At 47.6% G+C, this 23974-nt stretch overlaps 2 protein-coding genes across 5 annotated transcripts in view; both read right to left on the bottom strand.

The window, feature by feature from the left end:
• Nucleotides 1–5082, bottom strand: part of HPSE (heparanase) — a 39444-nt gene extending 34362 nt beyond the window's left edge. For all 4 annotated transcript variants that reach the window (XM_059666601.1, XM_059666620.1, XM_059666611.1 and 1 more), the window contains exon 1: nt 4741–5082. In XM_059666601.1, coding sequence (XP_059522584.1) covers nt 4741–4973 — 233 coding nt within the window. In that variant the 5' untranslated portion in view covers nt 4974–5082. The remainder of the gene's footprint in view (nt 1–4740) is intronic.
• Nucleotides 1–17608, bottom strand: part of PLAC8 (placenta associated 8) — a 146596-nt gene extending 128988 nt beyond the window's left edge. Inside the window, exon 1 of the mRNA XM_059667218.1 lies at nt 17590–17608. The gene's annotated coding sequence lies outside the window, so the exon portion shown is untranslated. The remainder of the gene's footprint in view (nt 1–17589) is intronic.
• Between the last annotated feature and the right edge of the window lie 6366 nt (nt 17609–23974).

Below are 23974 nucleotides of genomic sequence, written 5' to 3'. Positions count from 1 at the left end.
GGAGAAGAGTGCAGGAGCAAGGTTTCCTCTACTCCAGAGGAGTCGCATCTACTTCTCTACTTCAGAGTTCTGCCAGGGCCAGGAGTGGCAGGCTTATTCTGTGAGGAGCACAGAACAGGGCTGCCATGCAAAGGGCTCCAGGGACCACAATAGAAGGTTTGGGAAGGAAGAGAAGAATGAGCACTCAGTTAGGGGGAGCACTTCTCAGAGTTAGAAAATGTGAGTCTGTGCGTGGCTTTGATTGTTCTCAGTTCCCTGTTTCTCTTTGGTTGGTTACTTCTGTCAGCAACAGGCACATAGAGTGCCTATGGCTCTTTCCAACATCAGTTATCAAACCTTGCACTTGACATTGAAAATAACTACTTTTCCAAAAATGAAAAGCTCCTTTGTGGAGATACAGTAATCTGATTATCAAAAGTCATTATTAATAAATATTTATCAAACTGCCGAAACCGGTTTGGCTCAGTGGATAGATAGAGCGTTGGCTTGCGGACTGAAAGGTCCCAGGTTCGATTCCGGTCAAGGGCATGTACCTGGGTTGCGGGCACATCCCCAGTAGGAGATGTGCAGGAGGCAGCTGATCGATGTTTCTCTCTCATAGATGTTTCTAACTCTCTATCTCTCTCCCTTCCTCTCTGTAAAAAATCAATAAAATATATTAAAAAAAATAAATAGATAAATATTTATCCAATTGGCAAAAAGGGATGAACTTTGCTGAAGAAAAATAAGCAAATCCTATGAAAAGCAAACACAATGGCATTATCGTTGCTGTGGCTGTTTAGCACCAGGACTACACTGTGGTTCTAGGATCTCTATCACTGACTCAGCGCCCTACTGTTTTACACTGTGTTAGTGAACCTTGCTTGATTGACATGGGGACTGCATTGTCTAACACGGTAACCACTAGTCACATGTGGTCATGAGCATTTGAAATGTAGCTAGTCTGAATTTGAGATGTGGTGTGAGTATAAAATATACACCAGATTTTGAGGACTTGATTAGGAAAAGAATGTGAAATATCTCATATTTTCATATTGATTACATGTTGAAATAATATTTTGTTACATAAAATATATCATTAAAATTCATTTCATCTGCTTGCTTTTACCTTTTTTTAGCATGGCTGCTAGAAAATTTAAAATTACATGTATAGCTTGTATATGAGAATCACATTCTATTTCTACTGAGCAATACTGGTCTCAGTCCACCCATCTTTATGGGCGAGGAGATTTTTTCCATTGATTTTTTTTTTAGAGTGAGTAAAGGGGAGAGAGGACGGGGGAGGGAGAGAAACATCAATGTGAGAGAGACACATAGTTTGGTGGCCTCCCACATGCACCCCACACCCTAGCTGACCCAGGTACGTGCCCTTGACCGGAACTGAACCTGTGACCCTTTGGTCCTCGGGTTGACCCTCTAACCACTGAGAAAAACCGGCCAGGGCAGGTTTAGGAAGTTTTTGATTGTGCTGTTGATTAGATACTTCTGGGAAAAGGGCAAATTGAAAAGATGGTTCTTTCTAATTCTAGATTGTTCTATCCCTGGCATTTACATTCGGTGTGCTCTGTGTTCTCTAATTGCAAATGTGAACAACAACCCCAAAAAACCCCCCTGCTTGCCATCATGGGAACGGAACCATGCCATCTGATCACACTTGCATAGGCCTCTCTGGAAGTACCTTGGAGGCTTAGACCCTGCTCCTCCTACTCTCAGGTACGTGCTGCTTTCACTAGATCAATCTTCTCAGTTTGTGTCTGGACAACCTTTTTTTTTTTTTTTAAGTATATCCTATCCTGTTGCCTTAAAAAGTATAAACTGCTTTACCTTCTTTTTGTGTACTCTTGTCTCTGCAATTAGCATTTGGGTTCAAACTCTGCTCCTTCCAGTATTAGCTGGCGGACCAGGGGCAAGTTACTGAATCTCCATAAGCCTCCATCTCTTCCTTTTTATAATGGGGATAATACCAGTACTGACCTCAGAGTTTTGTAGTGAAGACTAAATGAGTTAATACCTAGATCCTAGGAGGTGCTTAGAACAGGGCCTGGCCTATGACAAGGGCTTAATTAGCATCGGCTAAGTTTATTATCTGCTCCTCCTTACTGCAGCTTTCATCTGCTGGGCTCTTGCTATCTTCACCCAAACATCCTCACTTTTGAGGAACTGTCACAAAACAATGCCCCCTCACCCTCCCTTCCTGTGGACAGATATTAAGCTCAGTGGTGTCTTCTGAAAAGGAAGCTAAATGGTTTGTCTTCTGAGACGGCCAGGCCACTCTGGGCACTGCGCTAACCATCTTGGAGCTGGGCCCTCAGACCGGTTTCCGAAGGTAGGTCTTAGAGGAGAAGGAGAGGGAGCGCCTGCCACTTGGAGCTGCAGTCCTTGCGCTCTCAGCTGAGAATAGTGTGGATGTGACTGCAGATGCCTCTGGGGAGTGGGCATCAAAGACAGCCTCTGCTAAGGAAGGAATCTGGAGTGGCCAGGAGCCAGCCCTGGAGAGAAGCCCATTTGAACAGGAATACACTGTGTTTTGAAAACCAAAATCAGTTTTATCTATTGCATGTTGGGCTTTTTTGGTTTTCATTATCCTCCAGCCTTTAACAAAAAGGTGGGGATCAGGGAGGAAGAAAGAGTGCTATGGGATATAAAGAGATAGGTTTAACAGCAGTTAAAGTCATGGTGGGCAAACCGAGGCTCGCGAGCCACATGCGGCTCTTTGGCCCCTTGAGTGTGGCTCTTCCCCAAAATACCACGTGCGGGCGCGCACGTACAGTGCGATTGAAACTTCGTGGCCCATGCGCAGAAGTCTGTATTTTGTGGAAGAGCTGGTATTTTGTGGAAGAGCCACACTCAAGGGGCCAAAGGGCCACGTGTGGCTCGCAAGCTGTGGTTTGCCGAGCCGCAGTTTGCTGACCACTGATAAAGGTATCACCTGCACTAAATTGCAGACTGGAAGTTCTGTGTGTATAGGAGGCTGAGGGTCCCAGCCAATTGGTTAGCTTAACCGCAGGATGATCAGGCCTAGATCCCAAAATTCATACTATAGGTTTTTTCTTTTGGACCTGTTTTCCCAGGAAGATATCCCCAAATGCCCTTCCTTGGGGAGGGGTGGGACAGATCCTGGCCGCAAAAGCAGAATAGAACCTGAGTTCTCACTTTTCAGTAAGTGTCATTTACTTAACCCCTCTGTTTTCAGTCAAGAACATCTCTTCTCCTAACATCTCCCACCACCCCCACCAAGCTAGGCCTAGGGTCCTCAGATATGTAGCCTATACTTTAGAGTTTCTCCAGAGTGATCTTTCTGTCCCAACCAGCTGCTACCTGTATCACCTTCCTACCCCTAAGGGGGAGGGGAAAAGTAGGGACTCCGCCACCAGGAAATTCTTGCTCTCCTGCCACAGAGGGAAAGATAGAGGTTAACTATGATCAAAAGATACAATGAGAACTGGTGAATGGTTATCAAATACTTGCCATTTTCCAGGAAGAAGCTGTTAGCTTACTTTGTGAACACTCTGTGTCAAACACTGTGCTAAGTACTTACGTGTCACCTCATCAAATCCTTATTACAGTCCTGCAAGGAAGTTTTATAGAAGTTCCATTCTACAGGTTAAGAAATTGAGGCTCGGAGTTGCCAAACAACCCATTAAGAACTAAGCCACCCTGCTTTGGCAGAGTTGGGAATCCAGCCGGGGCTGGTCTGACTGCCAATCTCTAACCCAGTCGGCTACCTGCCTTTATTTGCAGAATAAATGACTGAACTTAGCAATGGCAGCTGACAGTGTGAGCACAGGAAGTTCAGCATGTAGGTGTTTGGCAACGGCCAAAGATACCTAGCTGTCTGGGTTGGTTGAGGTGTGGCCACCTCTGGAGTTTCTCATGACCTAGATGAGTGGCCTCGATGACCTGGCCCAGAAGACCTGTGACTGTCCCTGCAGCTCTCCATCTTGGGATCAGCCTGCCCGCGTGGGGCACGGGCCAGGGACCTGCATCAGGTTTGGTCTTTCTCCTATGAGAAAAAATTACAGCCGATAAAGCAGTGCCACATTTTGAGCCTCAACTTGGAGAGGTGTCTTTTTATTAAGGCTCTGTAAGGCACTGCGATCGTCTCCCTGGTCTCATTTATTTAATATTTAGACTTTTAAAAAAGTGTAATATGGGAAATCTCTGTGCCTAATTTAGCTGTGAACCTAAAACTGCTCTTTAAAGATGTATTTACAATATCCATGTTTTAGAGATATAATTTTAAAGTGTACCTATGAAGTAAGTAAGCTTTGAGATATTTTCCATCTATTTTTTTAACCCCTCCCGGAGCCCGGAGCCCGGAGCCCGGAGCCCGGAGCCCGGAGCCCGGAGCCCGGAGCCCGCCTGCCCCAGGGGCACTTGCCCTGCACTGTGCACCCAGGCTCACAGCTCCGGCGGCTCTTGCCCGTCCCTCTTCCCGGAGCGTTGCCGGGCAGTTGGGAAGTTTCTTCCCTAAATTTCCTGTTAATACTTGGCCCTAAGTTGGCGCTCAGTCAACATCTGCTGAATGAATAAAGCAGGGAGGAATGAGTGGTTTGGAGGGGTGAGGGATATGTGAGAGAGAGAGAGAGAGAGAGAGAGAGAGAGAGAGAGAGAGAGAGAGAGAATTTCCGTGTCAGAAGAGACAAAAGAGCGGAGGGGAGGAGAGCGGTGGTAGGGCGGGCGTGGATGTCAGGAGCCAGGAGCGGGCACAGGGGCAGAGGGACCGGGGCCGGCGCTTACCCCAGGAAGGTGAGGAACCGCGGGTCCGTGGCCAGGTTGGCGTCGATGGTGAAGGACAGGAACGCGGGGCTCACCTGGTGCACCGGCTGCTCCGTGGAAAAGTCCAGCTCCACGGCGTCCTCGGTGTGCGCGGGTCCCGCCAGGGCGCCGGGGGCGAAGGCGCCGAGCGGCCCCAGCAGCAGCAGCAGCAGCAGCGGCGGCGGCGGCGGCCCCGACTGGCAGCGCCGCAGCATCTCGGGCTCACCTGGCAGCCCAGCGGCGGCGCAGCGGGAGTGGAGACCCGGCGCACTTCCTCCCGCCTCGCCACAGAGCCTTTTCTCCTTTCCTCCTTTTCTCCCCGGCTCACCCCGCCCCGCCCCACCCCTCCCCCTGCGCCCTGCATCCCTCCCCCTCCCCCTCCTGCCCCCGCATCCCGCCCGCGGCTTCTCCTCTCCCTGCCCCGCCTCCCCAACTCACTCCGGCTGCCTCGCACGCTTCCCCCTCGGGGGTGGTCACGTCCACTTACGAAACCACCCACACCCATTCGAAGGGCGCGGGCCAGGCCACGCTCCAAACGCCCAGGAAGCCCGGGGAGGGAGCCGCCCTGGGAGGAGCGCTGGGCACCCGGCGGCTTCCCTGTGCTCTCTGTTGGGGGCACCAGTGTTTCCCTCTTCCTCGTCCCATCCAGGTGGCGCGGGGTCTGCTGACCCTTAACCGAAACCTCCAGCTGAGCATCCATCGCTTGTCCTTTCACCTGGCTTACAAAACTGTGTCTGTCACTGGAGCCTGCCAGAATCTGATAAACCCGTGTGCCCTCTGGCCACAGAGCTGTGTCCCAGGCATCTTATTTTTGCCTGAAAAATCTGTCCTGGGCGTTGGCTAACCTACAGCTAGAAAGGGCACTTCCAAAAGTCCTGATCAGCTTCTCCTGGAAACCTGTTAGCACAGCCTCAAAGCACCGGGTGCTCCGACATCTGAAACTCAGGAGGTGAAGGCTGCCTACAAGTGTGGAGGAGTGACTGTCCTTTGGATCTGAGCCTTTTCCAAACTTCCCCTCTCTATCTCCAGCGGTGGCCAAACTTTCCGTCCGTTTTCCTTCGAGTCCTACATCGATGTATAATTATAACCAGCACCATGTGCTTAGGGCTTACTACATGTCTGATACACAAAGAGGTGCTTTACCTGTGTACTGTCTCATGTCCCGCAGCTCTGCCAGGCGCATGTTACCCTCATTTTACACACGAGGACCCAAGCTCTGAGACACAACATGCCCAAATGTCCGAATTGGGATGTGACAGTAGTTGCACAACCTCAAGCAGATGGCAGCCTGTTTCTGCAGAAATGTAGCTTCCTCCAAGAAACTTTGCCTGAACCTCCAGGCAGCTGGCATTCCCTGTGACACATTTTCACAGAATCCTGGACTTGCTAGCACTTACCACGTTTGTTAGTATTGTGAGTGTTGCTCCCCGTTGGCCTCGCCTGCTGGAATATGAACTCTGTGAAAGCAGAGATGAGGTGTGCCTGATCTACTGCACTCACCAAAGCTCATGGCACTGTGCTTGGCACTTAGTAGGCATCTACTATGTTGAGTAAGCACATTACCCCCAAATCCTTAGAATTTTCCACTGAGATGGCACCACCAATAAAGCAATGATAGAAATAAATTGTTTTGAAGTTCATATCTAACTTACATACAACTGTCTATTCTTAAGCAACTTAAAAGTTAAATGTATAGTTAATTGGGGAAGGTTACAGTTTGGAGATTCTGTGTGCATGTAACAGTTACTATTTTGCAACTGGAATTGGGTTCATGTTATACATAAGAAAAAAATTATACATAAGAAAAAAAACACATAAATAAGCCCCAAGCTACCAAAGCTCGCGTCAACAGACACGGAGGTAGGAAAGCAGATGCTTCTTCTGCCTTAGTCATGACATTGATCCTACATCACCCCACCACGCTCCGGTCGTCATGGGCGAAAGTCGCACCAATTTCTTTGGAATTGGGTGATTTGAAAAGTGGATCCTTGTGAGTTTTCTAAATAATGAATGCTCCTGACACCCTGAGACGTGGGCCAGTGTGGCCACATATAATTACTAATATGGAAACTGGGAAAACATAAATGAGGAAGTGAAGAAAAGTGACTTGCACACATGATGATTGAGATCAGACGAGTTTCTGTCTCCTGGATCTAAGTTGCTTTGAGCTACGACGCCACCTAAGAGGAATAGATGGGCACATGGGAGGCAGGAATAGGCGATAATATTAATGGAAATTGTCATTTCAGAGATGCTTTATAGTTGGGCACCTGTTTTTAAGGGGCGTGCAATGTAAATATGTGCTGGGGGCTGGGAAGGAGAAAGTTACCTTGTGTTGAGTGCCTGTTCTTCTCCAAGGTGCTTTCGTTTATTCATCTAGTCCAGCCGTGGGCAAACTACTGCCCGGCCTGCGGGCCGGATCAGGCCCGTTTGAAATGAATAAAACTAAAAAAAAAAAAAAAAAGACCGTACCCTTTTATGTAATGATGTTTACTTTGAATTTATATTAGTTCACACAAACACTCCATCCATGCTTTTGTTCCGGCCCTCAGGTCCAGTTTAAGAACCCATTGTGGCCCTCGAGTCAAAAAGTTTGCCCACCCCTGACTAGTCCCTCAGATATGTATTGGGTGCTTCCTACGTGCCAAGCACTGAACTAGGCAGCGGTAAGCAGGAATGGCCCCTGCACTCTGGAGCTTCCTGTCTCACTGGGGAGGCAGGTGATTGCCGGAAGCCAGTTCCAGCATGTCATAATTGCAAGTTTCATGAAAGGTTGATGGAACTTGGGAACGCAACAAAGGGCTGAGTCACATATGTTATCACCTGCTGGGAATGCCTAAAGGCATTTCCCCAAACCTGAAAAGGATGATTGCTTGCTGCCAGACAGCTCAGGGCATCTTAATCTACATGTTATTGCCTCCTACTGGCCAAACACCTGAACAGCCTTGGGAAAATTCTTCCAATCTGACAATGGATTCTGTAGAAACCCTACCCTTTGAAGTGTATATCTCCACCTTGCCTTAGGACAGTGATGGTGAACCTATGACACGGGTGTCAGAGGTGACATGCAAACTCATTTTTTTTGGTTGATTTTTCTTTGTTAAATGGCATTTAAGTATATAAAATAAATATAAAAAATATAAGTCTTTGTTTTACTATGGTTGCAAATATCAAAATATTTCTATATGTGACACGGCACCAAAGTTAAATTAGGGTTTTTCAAAATGCTGACACACCGAGCTCAAAAGGTTCGCCCTCACTGCCTTAGGACAATTTGTGTTAATAAATAGCAAAGGGTCCTGAGACAAGGAGAACTTAGTTCCTTTAGCAAAGTCTTCTCTGACTCCCTATAATGCCTTTCAAAATCATGTTTCATCTCTGGACTCTTTATTAATTTATGCACAGCCGTTCTCCAGATCGCTGAACCCTTCTTGATGCCAGATCAAGAAACCTGGCAGGTGATATATATATCTTTTAATTACACAAAAGTAAAATTCCAAGTATGCTGGGTGCTCCAAAGATGATCGTGGTGCTTTACACATGTACGTTGGAGATTTGAATGTAGGGCAGGGGTGTTCCTGTGGAGGTTATGCTTAAGTCAAGATCTGAAAAATAAATAAACAACAGGGGAGGGGGTAGGGGGGGCTAGAGGGAAAGGACTCATTAGTAGCTAAGGAGATGTCATGTGCAAAGATGAGGGAGCTCAGGAAGTCAGAGGACTGAGAGGAGGCCCAGGCAGCTGGATCAGAGAGGGCCAGGGGCAGCTAGGGATATAGAGATTGACAGTGCAGGGTCTGGAGAGATCCTTGCAGCAGTGGGAAGCCATGGAAAGGGCTCCAAGCCGGGGGTGGGGAATGTGATATGACCAGATTTATATTTTAAAAAGGCAAACTATAGGAGTTCTCTTTCTTCTCCTGTGTGGATGTCGCTTTGTACAAGGGTGTGCAGTTCTCTATAGAGGTAGACAGGGTTTGTTATTTTCCTCTATTAAGCTGATGTCTATATTTATGCCATAAACATGTAATGTTTCTCTATGTCTGAGGAAAGTGGATAGTTGGAGAAAGTATGTGAGCCAGAGATCATCAGAGAAAGCAGAAAGCAGAATAAGATTCATAAGTCCCAGGAGTCACACATAATAGCCATTATGGTGTAAGCCAGTGATTTTCAACCAGTGTGCTACAAGAATTTTTAAAACACGTAATACCTGATTATTTGGTCAGGTGCTCTGACCTCTTTTCCCTTAAGTGATAAAAAAAAAAAATGATAACAGCCAACACAGCAATAGCCATCTGCTGTGAATGAATCAAAATTATACAATTTTTGGTCAGATCAGCGAAAAACGTCTATTTTTTTGTGTGTCACAGAACTTTAGTAATCCGTTGATGTGTGCCATGAGGTGAAAAAGGTTGAAAATCGCTGGTGTAAGCTAAAGGATTATTCAAAGGTTCTTCAGAGGAGAGCTGACTGCCCAGTTTTAATCTTTTGTCTCTGGGATGATGAAGGCCCTGGAAGACCCTAAAAATGTATAGTTTATGCTAAAAAAGCTCACAAAAGTGAATTAAGTGGGACATTTTACTGTTACCTCTAGAGTCTATAAACACTGTAAACAATACAAACATGGAATGGAAAAGGGAAAGTGACAGAAATTGCATTGGACATAGGGAAGTTGTTGGGGGTAGGGGAATAGGGAGGAAGTGTCCTATACTAATATTAGATGTAGGCTACATTCTACCATATTCTTGACTTTGGGCCAGGTGTCCAATAGTTTTAAGGTTTTCAAGAAATAGGAGCTATGAGAGGGTTCCAGTCAAGATGGCAACATAGGTGAATGCAGTACTCTAATTCTCCCTTAACCACATCATAATTACAACCAAACCACAGAACAACCATCATTCAGAGCCACCTGAAGTCTAGCTAAACTAAGGATATAAAACAGCCACATTGAGACTGGTAGCAGGGGCGGAAATGCAGAATGGGCTCATCTCTTACCCACCTGTCTCAGATAAAAATCAGGAGGGGTCTTCTAGCTGTGGAGACCCCCCTGAGGAGTGAGGGGTCCCAGCCCCAAACCAGGCCTCCGAGCCCAGGGTTCCAGTTCTCAGGAAAAGAAGTGCCCATAACTCCTGGCTGTAAAAGCCAGTAGAGATTGTGGCTGAGTGAGACAGAGGACTTCTGGAGTCCCAGGTGTTCCCTTTAAAGGGCCCACGCATGAAATCACTCAGAATCCCTCTCTCTCAGCTTAGTGCAGCAGTTCAAAAGGCACCAGAGACCTTTGGGGAGAAACTGAATTGTCTGGCTCCAGTGCAAGGGCTGGAGCGGCAGCTTTCTCCCAGACAGAAGTGCTGACAGAGGCCATTGTTCCTTTGCTGAGCCTTTCCTCAACAGAACCAGCCGGTGGGCACCATATCTGAGTCTCCATCAACCTGGCTAATACTATTCACCTGGCCCTGGTGATTCCCTGAGACCCTGTCCCACCCTAACTTGTTATTATATTAATACTAGTGGCCTGGTGCACAGGTTCATGCACAGTGAGTGGGGAGTGGGGAGAAAAAGAAAGAAAACTCACGCACAGGTGGGGGACACACCCTGGAGCCAACCTACCGTGGTCCCTCTATGGCCAGCTGCACCTGGGCGGTGCCAAGGCTGGAAGGGCATCTGCGGAGTGAACGGGTCCCTCCAGGCAGGTGGGGTCCCTCAGCCTGGCCTGCGGGGATTGGGCCGAAACTGGCTCTCTGATATCCCCTGAGGGGTCCCAGAGTGTGAGCAGGCACTCTGCAAAGTTGCTATTGTACAGGGTGTGGAATACAAACACAAGTGTGCAGGAAACCAGATTCGGGGTGACAGTGCCTCAGCAACAACATAACCCATGGCCGAAGGTAGAATCGCAAGGCCTCGTGAGGGATTGGGCTCCCTCCTCTCTGGTTTTGGGGTGCATCACCCAAGACCCGCTGCTGCCAAGTCACTGCAGCTTGGCAGCTCCTGCATTGAGTGTCTGCCCCTGGTGGTCAGTGCACGTCATAGGTATAGGCGGTTGGACAGTTGGATGGTGACTTAGCCTTTTATATATATAGATTTTTCTTCTGAGTTTAAAAGTAATTAAAATTAAAATATATTTGTGGGCACCTAAAAGTATCATAGGTCCTAGATACAGTGCCACTCTGCTTGGTGACTATCCCCTCCTTAAATTAGCCCTGTTGCTGACTATCCCCTCCTTAAATTATTACATAAAGAAACTATCTACACTAATAAAAGACAAAGGTGCTAATTGACCATACCTTTGCTATGCCCAAGCCACGCCCACCAGCCAATCAGAGCAACTATATGCAAATTAACACAACTGAGATGGCGGCCGGCAGCCACGGAGCTGGAGCAAGCAGGAGGCTTGGTTGCCTGGGTGATGGAGGAAGCCAAGCTTCCCACCTGCCCTGAGCCGGCTGTGGCCTCCGCTCATGGCAACAAAGTTTCAATTATAGAAGACAAATAAATCCCAGATAGCTGCTTCCAGCCAGCCTCCACTGGGAGCTTGGGTGGCTGGCGGCCGTGGCCAGCCTGAAAACAGCCATCATCCCCTCACCCAGGATGGCCACACCCTCATGGGGTGAGGGTCCCTGCTGGGGGGCTTAGCCAGCCTGAAAATGGTCCTCAGCCCCTCACCCAGACTGGCCAGGCACCCCAGCAGGACCCCCCACCCTGAAGGGGCTGTGGCCAGCCTGAAAACAGCCATCAGCCCCTGACCCAGGCTGGCCAGGCACTCCTATATAATAAAAGGGTAATATGCAAATTGACCCTAAGAGCAGAACAACTGGGAATGACTGGTCACTATGACACACACTGAACACCAGGGGGCAGATGCTCAATGCAGGAGCTGACCCTTGGTGGTCAGTACACTCCCACAGGGGAGCTCTGCTCAGCCACAAGCCAGGCTGACGGCTGCCAGTACAGCAGTGGTGGTGGGAGCCTCTCCCGCTTCCTCAGCAGCACTAAGGATGTCCGACTGCAGCTTGGGCCTGCTCCCTGCTAGCAAGTGGACATCCCCCGAGGGCTCCCGGGCTGCCAGAGGGATGTCTGACTGCCAGCTTAGGCCCAATCCCCCAGGGAGCGGGCATAAGCCAGCAGGTGGTTATCCCCGGAGGGGTCCCAGACTGCGAGAGGGCACAGGCCGGGGTGAGGGACACCCATGGGTGCACAAATTTTTGTGCACCGGACCTCTAGAATCCTATCTGATATAAAAGAGAAACATGGTAATTGGCGTACAACCGCTACCCTTCCCATTGGCTAATCAGGGCAATATGCAAATTAACTGCCAGCCAAGATGGCAGCCGGCAGCCAGGCAGCTTGAAACTAACATGAGGCTTGCTTGCTTCAGTGATGGAGGAAACCAACGCTCCCCGCCTGCTTTGCCGGCCTCTGAGCCTGCAGTTCAAGAAACATTGTAACGAATATAGAAGCTAAACAAAACCCCAGAAACCTGCTTTCAGCGAGGCCAGGATCTTAGAGCTGGAGTTATACAGTGTTTCAACTATAGAATGGAAACAAACCAGATACCTTCTTTCAGCAGCAGAAGCCTCAGAGCTGGAGCCAGAGCTAAAGCTGGCCCACAATAAAAAAGAAAAAGAAAAAAAGGAGCAGTTGGGAGCTTCAGTCCCAGCCTGAAAACAGCCCTCAGCCCCTCACCCAGACTGGCCAGGCACTCCAGTGGGGACCCCCACCCTGAAGAGTGTGTGACCAGCTGCAAACAGCCATCATTCCCTCACCCAGGCTGGCCGGGCACCCCAGTGGGGACCCCCACCCTGATCCAGGACACCCTTCAGGGCAAACCAGCCGGCCCCCACCCATGCACCAGGCCTCTATCCTATATAGTAAAAGGGTAATATGCCTCCCAGCACCGGGATCAGCGGAGCCGCGAGTCCTCCCGGCACTTGGATCAGCGTGACAGGGGGCAGCCCCCAAATCCCCTGATTGCCCTGTGGCTCTGTGTGTGACAGGGGGTGGGGCCACAACCTCCCTATCTGCCCTGCTCTGTTTGTGACAGGGGAAGGCACCCCAACCCCCTGATCAGCCCTGCTCTGTGTGTGACAGGGTGCTGTGCCCCAACCCCCCCCCAAACGGGCCTTGCTCTGTGTGTGATGGGGTAGAGCCATAACCTCCCCATTGGCCCTGCCCTGAGTGTGACAGTGGCGGCACCCCAACCACCTGATTGGCCCTGCTCTGTGGGTGATAGAGGGCGGCGCCCTACTCCCCACCCCCCACGGGCCCTGCTCTGTGTGTGACAGGGTGCGGCGCCCCAACCCCCCCCCCCAAACGGGCCTTGCTCTGTGTGTGATGGGGTACAGCCATAACCTCCCCATCGGCCCTGCCCTGAGTGTGACAGTGGCGGCGCCCCAACCCCCTGATCGGCCCTGCTCTGTGGGTGATAGAGGGCGGCACCCCAACCCCCTGATCCGCCCTGCCCTGAGTGTGACAGGGGGTGGTGCCCCAACTCCCCTATCAGCCCTACTCTGTTAGTGACAGGGGGGAGCTCCTCAACCCCCTGATTGGCCCTGCTCTGTGCATGACAGGGGGGAGCTCCCCAACCCCTTGATGGACCCTGCTCTGTGCGTGACAGGGTACGGAGCCCCAACCCCCCTGATGGGCCCTGCTCTGTGCATGACAGGTGGTGGCGCCGCAACCTCCCCATCGACCCTGCCTTGAGTGTGACAGGGGGCAGTGCCCCAACCCCCCAATCGGCCCTACACTGAGCGTGACTGAGGGTGGCATTGCAACCTCCCAATCTCCCTGCTCTGTGCATGACGGGGGGCGGTGCCCCAACTCCCCAATAGGCCCTGCTCTGAGCCCGACCAGGGGCTGCACCTAAGGATTGGGCCTGCCCTCTGCCACCCGGGAGCAGGCCTAAGCCAGCAGGTCGTTATCTCCCGAGGGGTCCCAGACTGCGAGAGGGCACAGGCCGGACTGAGGGCCCCCCCCTTCCCCTGAGTGCACAAATGTGCACCGGGCCTCTAGTATATATATAAAAGCATAAGTGACCATCCAACCGTCTGACTGTTTGGCTGTTCAACCGGTAGCTATGATGCACACTGACCACCAGGAGGCAGACGCTCAATGCACAGGCATGGAAACACGGAACAGATGAATCTCAGAGGAAAGGGGGGAGGGTGGGAAGAGATTAACCAAAGATCTTATATTCATACTAGAGGCCTAGTGCATGGATTCCTGCACCAGTAGGGTCTCTTGGCCTGACTTGTGGGGATCGGGCTGAAACTGGCGGTCTGACATCCCTCAAGGGGTCCCAGATTGTGAGAGGGCACAGGCCAGGCTGAGGGACCCCACCAGTGCACAAATCTGTGCACCAGGCCTCTAGTCCTATCTAATAAAGCGGGAATATGCTAATTGACACTCACACCATCACAAAGATGGCTGCGCCCACAGCCAATAAGGAGGGAATATACTAATTGACTGTCCTGCCCTCAAAGATGGTGGCGCACACAGCCACAAGATGGCCGGCAGGGGAGGGCAGTTGTGGGCGATCAGGCCAGCAGGGGAGGGCAGTTAGGGTCAACCAGGCCTGCAGGGGAGGGTAGTTAGGGGCAACCAGGCTGGCAGGGGAGGGCAATTAGGGATGACTGGGCCAGCAGGGGAGGGCAGTTGGGGGTGACCGGGCCGGCAGGGGAGCAGTTAGGCATAGATCAGGCTGGCAGGGGAGTGGTTAGGGGGTGATCAGGCTGGCAGGCAGAAGCAGTTAGGGGCAATCAGGCAGGCAGGCAGGCGAACAGTTGGGAGCCAGCAGTCCCAGATTGTGAGAGTGATGTCTGACTGCTGGTTTAAGCTCAATCCCACAGGGGTCAGACATCCCCTGAGGGGTCCAAGATTGGAGAGGGTGCAGGCTGGGCTGAGGGACAAACCCCCCCCCCCAGTGCACGAATTTCGTGCACCAGGCCTCTAGTAATAATTATAAAAGGAAACTCAACTTGGGCCAAGGTTGTAAGAAGAGCTCTCCTGGAAGTCTGCAGTCCATGCCTAATGTCCAGGCTGAAATTTCTGGTTGTTCTGCAAACTCTTCAACATCTGAGAAGGTAATTCCCCAAAAGTAAGAAATGGTATGATGTTTTCTCTTTATGGGTAAGCATCTCTCAACCTCAAAAATCATCAAGTATAATGGTGTTTAAGAAAATATGTATTTGGGGGTTAAAAAAAAACACCCTGTACATATATTTTTAAAAAAATGTTTATTGTTGGAAATACTATGTGTCCCCCTATTTCCCCTATTGACCCCTTCCAGCCCATACCTACCCCCCCACCCCCCACCCCCCACCCCAGGCCCTCACCACCCCACTACCTGTGTCCATGGGTCATGCATATATACATACAAGGTCTTTGGTTGATTACCTCCCACCCACCCTCTGTCCCCTGCCTTCCCTCTGAGATTCTGCACTTGGTTCCATGCTTCCATGTCTGAGTCATATTTAGCTTCATAATTCCCAACTAAATGTAAGTTTGAGCAATTGATTTAGCTCATGATTCTAAGTTGAGGCGTTATAAGTTAACTTTTAGATTTTAACTTACCTAAGAACATGGAAAGGGTTTGTTTGTTTAGGCAGTACTTGACAGGGAAATAAAATATGTTAAAAATTCTTTAAGGTGAATGTTAAAATTGTCTAGATTTATCAAGAGAATTATATGTTTTTAAAACTGCCACTTCTTAAAAGCTTATGTTTGAATAATTTTAATACTAATTTCTAAAATGAAACGCTTTCTCTCTGTGCATAAAAATCACCCATAAGGACATTTAAAAAAAATGGTTTGGATGATACATACTACTGCAATGGAGGAAACATTTTTTAGGTAAGTGATGAGGAGAACAGGTTGTGTTAAATCCCTGTGTCAATCACTATGTCACCTTCCTATAAAACACACTTGAAATCTTTCTATCAGTACCTGATCTCTCAAACACGGCGTCTGCCTTGGCCCAGGCTCTCTCTCTGCCTTGGCGTTATTTATCTGGCTATTCATTCCACCCAGATTCTTCTTTGTACTCCCTGGGTGCAAATTAGACCTTTTGGAAGCAGTCTCAAAATTTTCACTCACCAGGGCCCCATTCACCCTCATTTACCAGAATAACAATTCCTTAAACAGTGCCCTGGTGGCCCGAGTAAATGGATGCCCCTTCACATTGTCGAATTTGCATCCTGAGCATGATTTAGCCATCCAGCGACATCTAGATTCTATTTTCACTTATCTCATTAGTGAACTTCCTAGTTTCTTTGAGAACTGTTCTCAGAGCAGCCGTATCATATCGCTTGGATAAGGGAAATTCTAAAGCCTCTGCACTAACTGGGTTATTTTTAGTTGCTATAAGAAAATACATTTTCTTATGCGGAGTATCAATTTGTTTTTCTTTTTTAAGACTTAAAAATCAGAGAGGAAGGGAGAGGGAGAGATAGAAATATCAATGATGAGAGAGGATCATTGATTGGCTGCTTCCTACATGCCTCCTACTGGGGATCCAGCCGCAATACGGCATGTGCCCTGATTGGAATCCAACCTGACCTCCTAGTTCATAAGTTGGTGCTCAACCACTGAGCCACACCAGCCGGGCAAATGTGGAGGCCATGATAGTCCTAGCTTAACAGATATGTTAATTTCGCACTAAAGTTACCAAGTCTTTGTTCCCTGGGATCGTGTGCACATGCTATAGTGTGTTTGCCTACTTTTCAGGCCTCCCAAGAACTGCTCCTCCCACCCGTCCACAGGGTTGATTCTGCGCAGTCAGCTTGTACTCTTTGATGGCCTCTGTTTCCTGTTACAGTTGATTGACTAAGGAGGAGAATACAATCTAAACTTGGTCATTCCTTTTTGGGAAATTGAGACTTAGAGATCCGGGCGCTAGGGCAGCCATGCTGCGCCTTCACTCAGGGAGCCCATCTGCAAGGACGGGGAGGAGGCGGGAGAGAGGGAGAGAGACAGCTGTGCCAAACAAAGCAAAGGTGGATAAGGGCTGGGCAGCTCAGGAGAGACAAAGCAGCTGGGTTCTGATAACTTTCTGCTCCCATTTCCTTGTGAACATGAGTACACGTCCTGTCCTTGGAATCTGTGAAGTGAGCCAGCCTTTTGTACTAGTAATAAAGCCTCTCATTCATCCTAGGTTACTTTGCTTGCGTTTCAAGGTCTTTGAAACCCAAAGAAGTCTGACAAAGAAATAAAGGCCACTTCCTCAATAGTCGTCAGATCATCTGACTCTTAAAAATTTAATTCTTTAGGAAAAAAAGTAATGCAATGTTAAATGAAAGAAGGATCATAGTCTAAACAGTTTTACTATGTTCTACGGAGTCAGAACATTCCCAGCTTAAAGCAAAAACAGTGCACAGTAAATTCAATCTGCAAAACCAACGGGAATATACATAGAAATAAGCACGTTGTCGTGTTCCCTTGATTTCCTCAGGAACTTGTGCTTTCCAGTGGAGATTTGTGAATTCTGTAAAATACCCTGTTCAGCAGCTTAGTTCAGATCTTTTAACAGATATTTAATCATCTTATACAGATCTCGCCAATATTGGGGATTCAAGATGAAGAAGATTGGGCTCTTGCCTCTAGCGGAGTGGCCAACACATGAAGAGAGTTCCTTTCCTCTCCTTTCTCTCCTGTCTCTGAGGGGAGATGGGGTGTGATTACCAGGATCAGATAACTGATCTAGACAAACCCCCTTCCTTGGAGTCTGACCTAGTAGAAAAGGACTGAGCAGGAGACCTGGGTCGCAGGCTGGGCTGTGCCAATGCTAACACAGCTCTGTGAAGCCTTTACCTGTTAGTTTTCCTGTTTATCTTCATACCTATAAACTGGGCAAAGGGTAACTGAGAAAAGGGCTCTCATGGGCAGATCACTCAGGACTCAGTTGTAGAAAACAGCTGCCACTCCATGTATATTATGCAGAAATGGATTTTGAAAAAGGGAATTAAACACAAACTTGCTGCAGGGGCTGGAGGAAAGGGCTCTAGGCGGGCTTCTGGGAGGACTCTCAAGAACATACTGCAGATTGGGGATCAGGGACTAAAGGAGGAGGACCTGTGGTTGCAGAGGCTTATTTCCGTGCCTTCCAGGACCAGGTGCCTTAGGGCACCCATGAAGCTAATGGTACCAGGACCTGGTGGAAAAACCCCAGGACAGTGCCTGCCAGAGGAAGACAGCTACATAGCAGGAAGATGGACTCCGGCTCACTCCCACCTAAAGTAGCAACAACAATGCTCATCCGAAAGCTAACACTTACTAATACTATGTGTCAGGCTAAGCAATGTCTGTCATTTAACTCAGTTCTCCTATCAACCCTAGGAGAGATTATCCCTATTTTACAGACAAGGAGCCAGGCATAAAGAGAGAGTAAGCATTTCGAGTGCACATAGGTAGTGAGTAGCAGTAGGGATGTGCATGCATCTTATTGGTGTCATCTGCTTCCTGTCTAGAACCCCAGCTGCAAGAAAGCCTGGGGAGCAAAGCATGGCTCTTGGTTTCCCCACTTCTGCGGGTTTCAAAGACACCCTGGAAGACAGTCAGGATGGTGGCTGCGTGGCTGTCCAGCATATCCATCCCAGCGAAGCAGCCACAGACCCAGGCTTACCATGTCAAAAATGCTACAGCAACAGTGATTCACTGCAAATAGATTCAATGCACCTAATCTATTTGTCATCTGTTACCCTAAGATTAGCTCACCACAGAGCCCCATTGAAGCAATGCAGAGTTTAGATTGTATCTGCACACATTCCTGTTTGAACAAGGCCTACATTAGTTTGTGGTCTGTGTTTATTTCATTGATACAGAATTACAAACTTAAGTTTTGTGTTTCAAAGTTACTCATTTTTGGCAAAATCTGCAATACTTTTCTTTAAAAACCTGCAAACAAACTCTGAATATTGACTATGAGTTCATTGGAAGTGAACAATTCCCTTAATTTTTCAGGAGCAAACTCAAAAGTCACTGTTTTGTGAGGATTTCCCATCTGGATTTGAGTACTTTTGTTTACTAATTGTATTCTTTTCTGTTAAAAAATCTGTACATGTCTGTACTAGATTCCTACGGCTCTCATAACAAAGTACCAATGACAAGGTGGCTTGAATAACAGATATTTGTTTTCTCACAGTTCTGGAGGTTAGAAGTTCGAGATCAAGGTGTTGGAGGTGTTGGTTTCTCTTGTTGGCTTGTAGATGGCCATCTTCTCTGTGGGTCTTCCCTCTGTGTGCCTGTGTCCTAATCTTCTCATAAAAACACAAGTCATATTGGATTAGGGCCCATCCCAATGACCCCATTTAAATGTAATTACCACTTAAATTCCCTATCTCCAAATACAGTCACATTCTGAGGTACTGAGGGTTAGGGCTTCAACATATGAATTTAGGGGGACACAATTCAGCCCACGACAATGTCCTTTGCCAACTAAACCATTGTGCTTTCAGCATAGTAAAGAGGTTATTCTTTTACAACGTGCTTTCCTTGTAGAATCTCATGTGACCTTCACACAGAGCAGGATAGAGATCCCCATTTTAATTTATTTTATTTTTAAGTATATATTTTTATTGATTTCAGAGAGGAAGGGAGAGGGAGAGGGAGAGGGAGAGAAAGATAGAAACATCGATGAGAGAGAAGCATTGATTGGCTGCTTCTGGCATAGCCCACAACCCGGGCATGTGCCCCGTCCAGGAATTGAATCATGGCCTCCTGGTTCCTAAGTCAATGCTCAACCACTGAGCCACGGGGCTGGGCGAGAGATCCCCATTTTACAGGTTTGGAAGCTGAGGTTTATGGAGGCAAGGTGACTCCCGTGAGCTTACACACGGGATGAGTGAATCTGGGATTTAAGTCCGGGTTTTCTGGTTCATGGCCCACCTCTCCCAGATCCCTGTCTGTGATCTTGTGGATGGACATGAGTGTTTCATTGGGTGTTCATAGAAACCTTTGGGGAAAGGTAACATAGAGGCAAAAATTTGAAACTTATGATCAGCTAGATGCATTTTAATTTTAGGATTATAGTGAAGAGGAAGAGAGTGAAAACTGTCTGGTATATGCCAGCCCCGAGGGGCAAGGGGCACAAACAGAGGGTATGGAGTTGCGCACAGCAAACAAGAGAACCAGTGTCTTCAAAGACTCCACAATGTTCCCCCAATCTACTCACCAGACTTGTCTATATCATCAAATTGACAAATATTTTAAAGCATTTGTTTCATTCACAAAAGTAGACATAAGTAAATAGAATAACATCAATGACATCTCTCATTAAATATACTGCATTATGGTTTTCACTAATTACCATGAATCCTCTAAATGATAATGTTCCCAGAAATAGAAGAACATTATAATAATTTCTAGAATCACCCCATAAAGATGAAGGCATTTGCTGATTTTTAGCCATTTTTCTATTGATCACTGGAAGAAATGAATGGCTGTTCTGATGCATGTAAGTGCACAATTAAAACGTTATAAAAACCCCAGCAATACTATTAATGTAGAGCTTTTTCCTAACATACAGGAATAGGAAGTATGTAGTACTCGTAAGCAGTCGAGGAGTATAAATGAGCTCTGTGTCTGATGCTTCACGCAGCTCTCAGTCACACATAAAAGCTCAGAGCACATTATTTGAAATTGACTTTGGAAATCAATTAACACACAAGAGAATGTGTAAAAACCTTCCATGGTGCTTTGCAATCTTCTCTGTATCTTTTAGAGATAATAATGACCATGTGCTCTCTATGACAATGAAAAAGACACTATTGGAACATATAATATAATTCTATTTTCATTTTCTAATTTTTTGGGAAAATTTCCTTTAAAATATATTTTAATATAAAATATACTTATAAATATATTTTTATGAAAGTATATTACTATTGTTAGCATCATCAAAACTTATATTCTTTGGCCTTTATACCAGGCCAAGAGAGAGACATTGGCTATTTTGACAACCTTAAAACAACTCCACGAATGTTACCAACAGCATGGACTTTAAGACCAAATCCAGCCACCAGAACGTCATTGTTTCCTCAATGAAGTGTGAACAGCTATCACTGCCTGGGCAGATGCATGGCAGAATTCGACCCTACTTTTTCCAGCACCTCCAAAGGGCTTGGCCCTCAAGGCTCTGCCGAATGGGTTTCTTATGGTCCTGCCAGTGGCTCACAGCTTCCTTGCAGGACGAAGCCGGTGACACTGGTCCACCTGCCAGTTCTGCTGGCCTGAGCAAGAGAGGCAACACTTACTCTTTTGCTAATTTTTGATGGATATTATAAACACCCAAAAAGAATGGAGGAAAAGAAGAAAAGCAAGGAAGGTTTAATGTCAAACATGAGCTTATAGGTGTGCCAGTCATTAATCATTGCTGCTCAACTCAAAACTTGCCTTTTATTATGTTTCGTGGCGATGGGACAGACCCTTCAAACACTTCTCATTTGTAATGAGCACTTTATTAGACTTGGTTAATGGGAGGTTTCAGAAGGGGAAGGGGCTTCTTTTTCTGGTTCTGGTTCTTCCATTGGATTTCTCCAGGACGGGACACCTGTGCCCACATGGGCAGAAGTAGCAGCAGACACAGCAGGCTCCCTGTGGTGGAGGTGACTGGTGTGAGGGGATAGGGGAAAGGGGCTGGGGGTTCAGGGGAAAATCCCTTTGCCAGTGAGCGTGTTTGCCCCCCAGCTGTTGTGAGTGGAGCCCACTAACATCCTATAGTTGCTGCCTTTGCTAGAGAATTGCCCTCAGCCACAGTGGTGCTGCCTCGCGGCCTGGAGGCTCTGCCACCCTCTCACCCTCCCTGAACTGTCCTCTGACTGACTGATGGAGGGAATGACTCGATTTTAGTTAGGAATTTTTATGTTCCCCCAACGCCATGTCTGTGTGCTGTAAATGTTAATGATTTTTTAAAAATATTTTTTTTGATTTTAGAGAGAAAATGAGAGGGAGAGAGAGATAGAAACATCAATGATGAGAGAGAATCATTGTTCGGCTGCCTCCTGCACGCCCTCTACTGGGGATCGAGCCTGCAACCCAGGCGTGTGCCCTTGACCGGAATTGAACCTAGGACCGGCCCTTCAGTCCTCAGGCCAACGCTCTATCCACTGAGCCAAACCAGCTAGGGCTAAATGTTAATGATTAACTATCCTGTACCCAGCAAGGTAAAAGAAGTATGTGCCTCTGTTTTACTTTTTATCCAATCCCACAGATGTCCCCGCTCCGCTTTCTCCTGCCCATCTCTTTTTCTGTGCTCCCCTGCAATATGGATTTGCCATTTGCCTCTGCTGGAGCACTCTATTAGGAAGGAAACAATGCGCCCCTCCCCCTCCCCCCCAAACAGCAGGCCCAAGAGTGCACTTCTGAGTCCCCTTAAATTGTTAACCTTACGGTACTGCCCTGAAGGCAAGAAGAGCTTTGTATCTGAGAGAACTCCACCATGACCCCCAACAGTCACGGACCTGAAAACTACTCATTTATGCTGAGCAACACCAAACTGGAGAGCTTCAATAAAACACCTGAATAACACCTGGAAGCCTTTTAATTCACAATATAGATGTGGTAAGTGTCCCAAGAGAAGTGGGATGGAGTGCATTCTCTCCTGAGCGATTTGCATTACCTCTGGGACCATTTCCCCACAGTCCGCAGAGAGCAGTCAGGGCTCCTGTGGCAGAGAGAGGGCCCCCAGCTCCTCACTGCAATTCCCCGTGAAGCGCGGAAATCTGAAATGGAGTCTTTGGTCTTAGCTTCGTGGCCTGTGTCAGATATAGGAACCCAATCAACCATGATTTATGAATGAAACCACTAGACATTCTAAATCAGTGACAAGCTAATTACTCATTTGGAATAAATAATGGGAAAGACTCCTTCTCTGCTGAATGGACAAGAAGTTTCAGGAGCGTCTGCCAGAATCTGCTCATTCTGCAGGAAAAGATAGCAAAAAAGGCCATATCATAAGTCAGCCTCCACTTGAAGCAGCAATTCCCAAGCTTGTTCTCCTGCATGTGGTATCTTCAGGGAGGCATCACACCATCCGTAACCTTTTTCTGTGTGGACTCCTGTCTTTCTTCTTTGGCTTCTTTCGGGGACTTTCAGCTTCTCCTGCAAGAACGCACGTTCTTCCAGTCCAACATCTTGACAAAGGTGTGTCTTTTTGGCAGCAGGGCCATTAATGAGAGCAGTGCTGGTGTAAACCTAGGAAGCCAGGGCACAGGGGAGAGCAGTGACCCAATCACGGACAGCTGCTAGAGCCTCGTTTCTCTTAGTTTCCCCAGCAGAGCGGCACAGACCCCGCCATCATTAGCATTTAATTTAGATTTAGTTTGTCTGCACAGGCTGGGCCAACTAAAGCGCAGCCTGTTGCCTATAAAAGTTCAAGCCCCCCTTGAGGTCATTTTGAACCGTACCTGCTCAGACCCAAGCAATGGATAGAGGCAGCTTTTCAAAGTCATTCTGGTTTCTAAGGGCTTCCCTCTGCTGCAGGGGTTTTGCAAGATGAACTTAAGACCTATGTGAAGGGCTGCAATAACTTATGCAAAATCCTCTTCCTACTCTCCTGTGATTGTGCTGGAAAAAGAACCAAGAACTGAAATTAAAGACCAAGACATAGGTTTTATAATATAAAGAAGGAAACCAAATAGCAATCTTAGTGATGGCATTTTTTTCTTTAATTCTTTATTGTTTAAAGTATTACATGTGTCTCTTTTTCCCCCCATTGACCTCTCCCCGGCCCACCCACCCCCCAGCACATGCCCTCACTTCCCTAGTGTCTGTGTCCATTGGTTATGTTAATATGCATGCATACAAGTCCTTTGGTTGATCTCTTATCCCCGTCTCCCCTGCTCTTCTGCCTTCCCTCTGAGGTTTGACGGTCTGTTTGATGCTTCTCTGTCTCCGGATCTATTTTTGTTCATCAATTTATATTGTTTATTATATTCCACAAATGAGTGAGATCCTGTGATATTTATCTTTCTCTGACTGGCTTATTTTGCTTAGCATAATGCTTTCCGGGTCCTTCCATGCTGTTGCAAATGGTAAGAGTTCCTTCTTTTTTTTTTTTTACAGCAGCGTAGTATTCCATTGTGTAGATGTACCACAGTTTTCTAATCCACTCATCTGCTGATGGGCACTTAGGCTGTTTCCAAATCTTAGCTATTGTAAATTGTGCTGCTATGAATATAGGGGTGCATATATCCTTTCTGATTGGTGTTTCTGATTTCTTGGGATATGTGATGGT

The sequence above is a fragment of the Myotis daubentonii genome, chromosome 1 (assembly GCF_963259705.1).
Source record: "Myotis daubentonii chromosome 1, mMyoDau2.1, whole genome shotgun sequence".
Taxonomy (NCBI): Eukaryota; Metazoa; Chordata; class Mammalia; order Chiroptera; family Vespertilionidae; genus Myotis; species Myotis daubentonii.
This window is presented reverse-complemented; position numbering and strand designations above follow the sequence as displayed.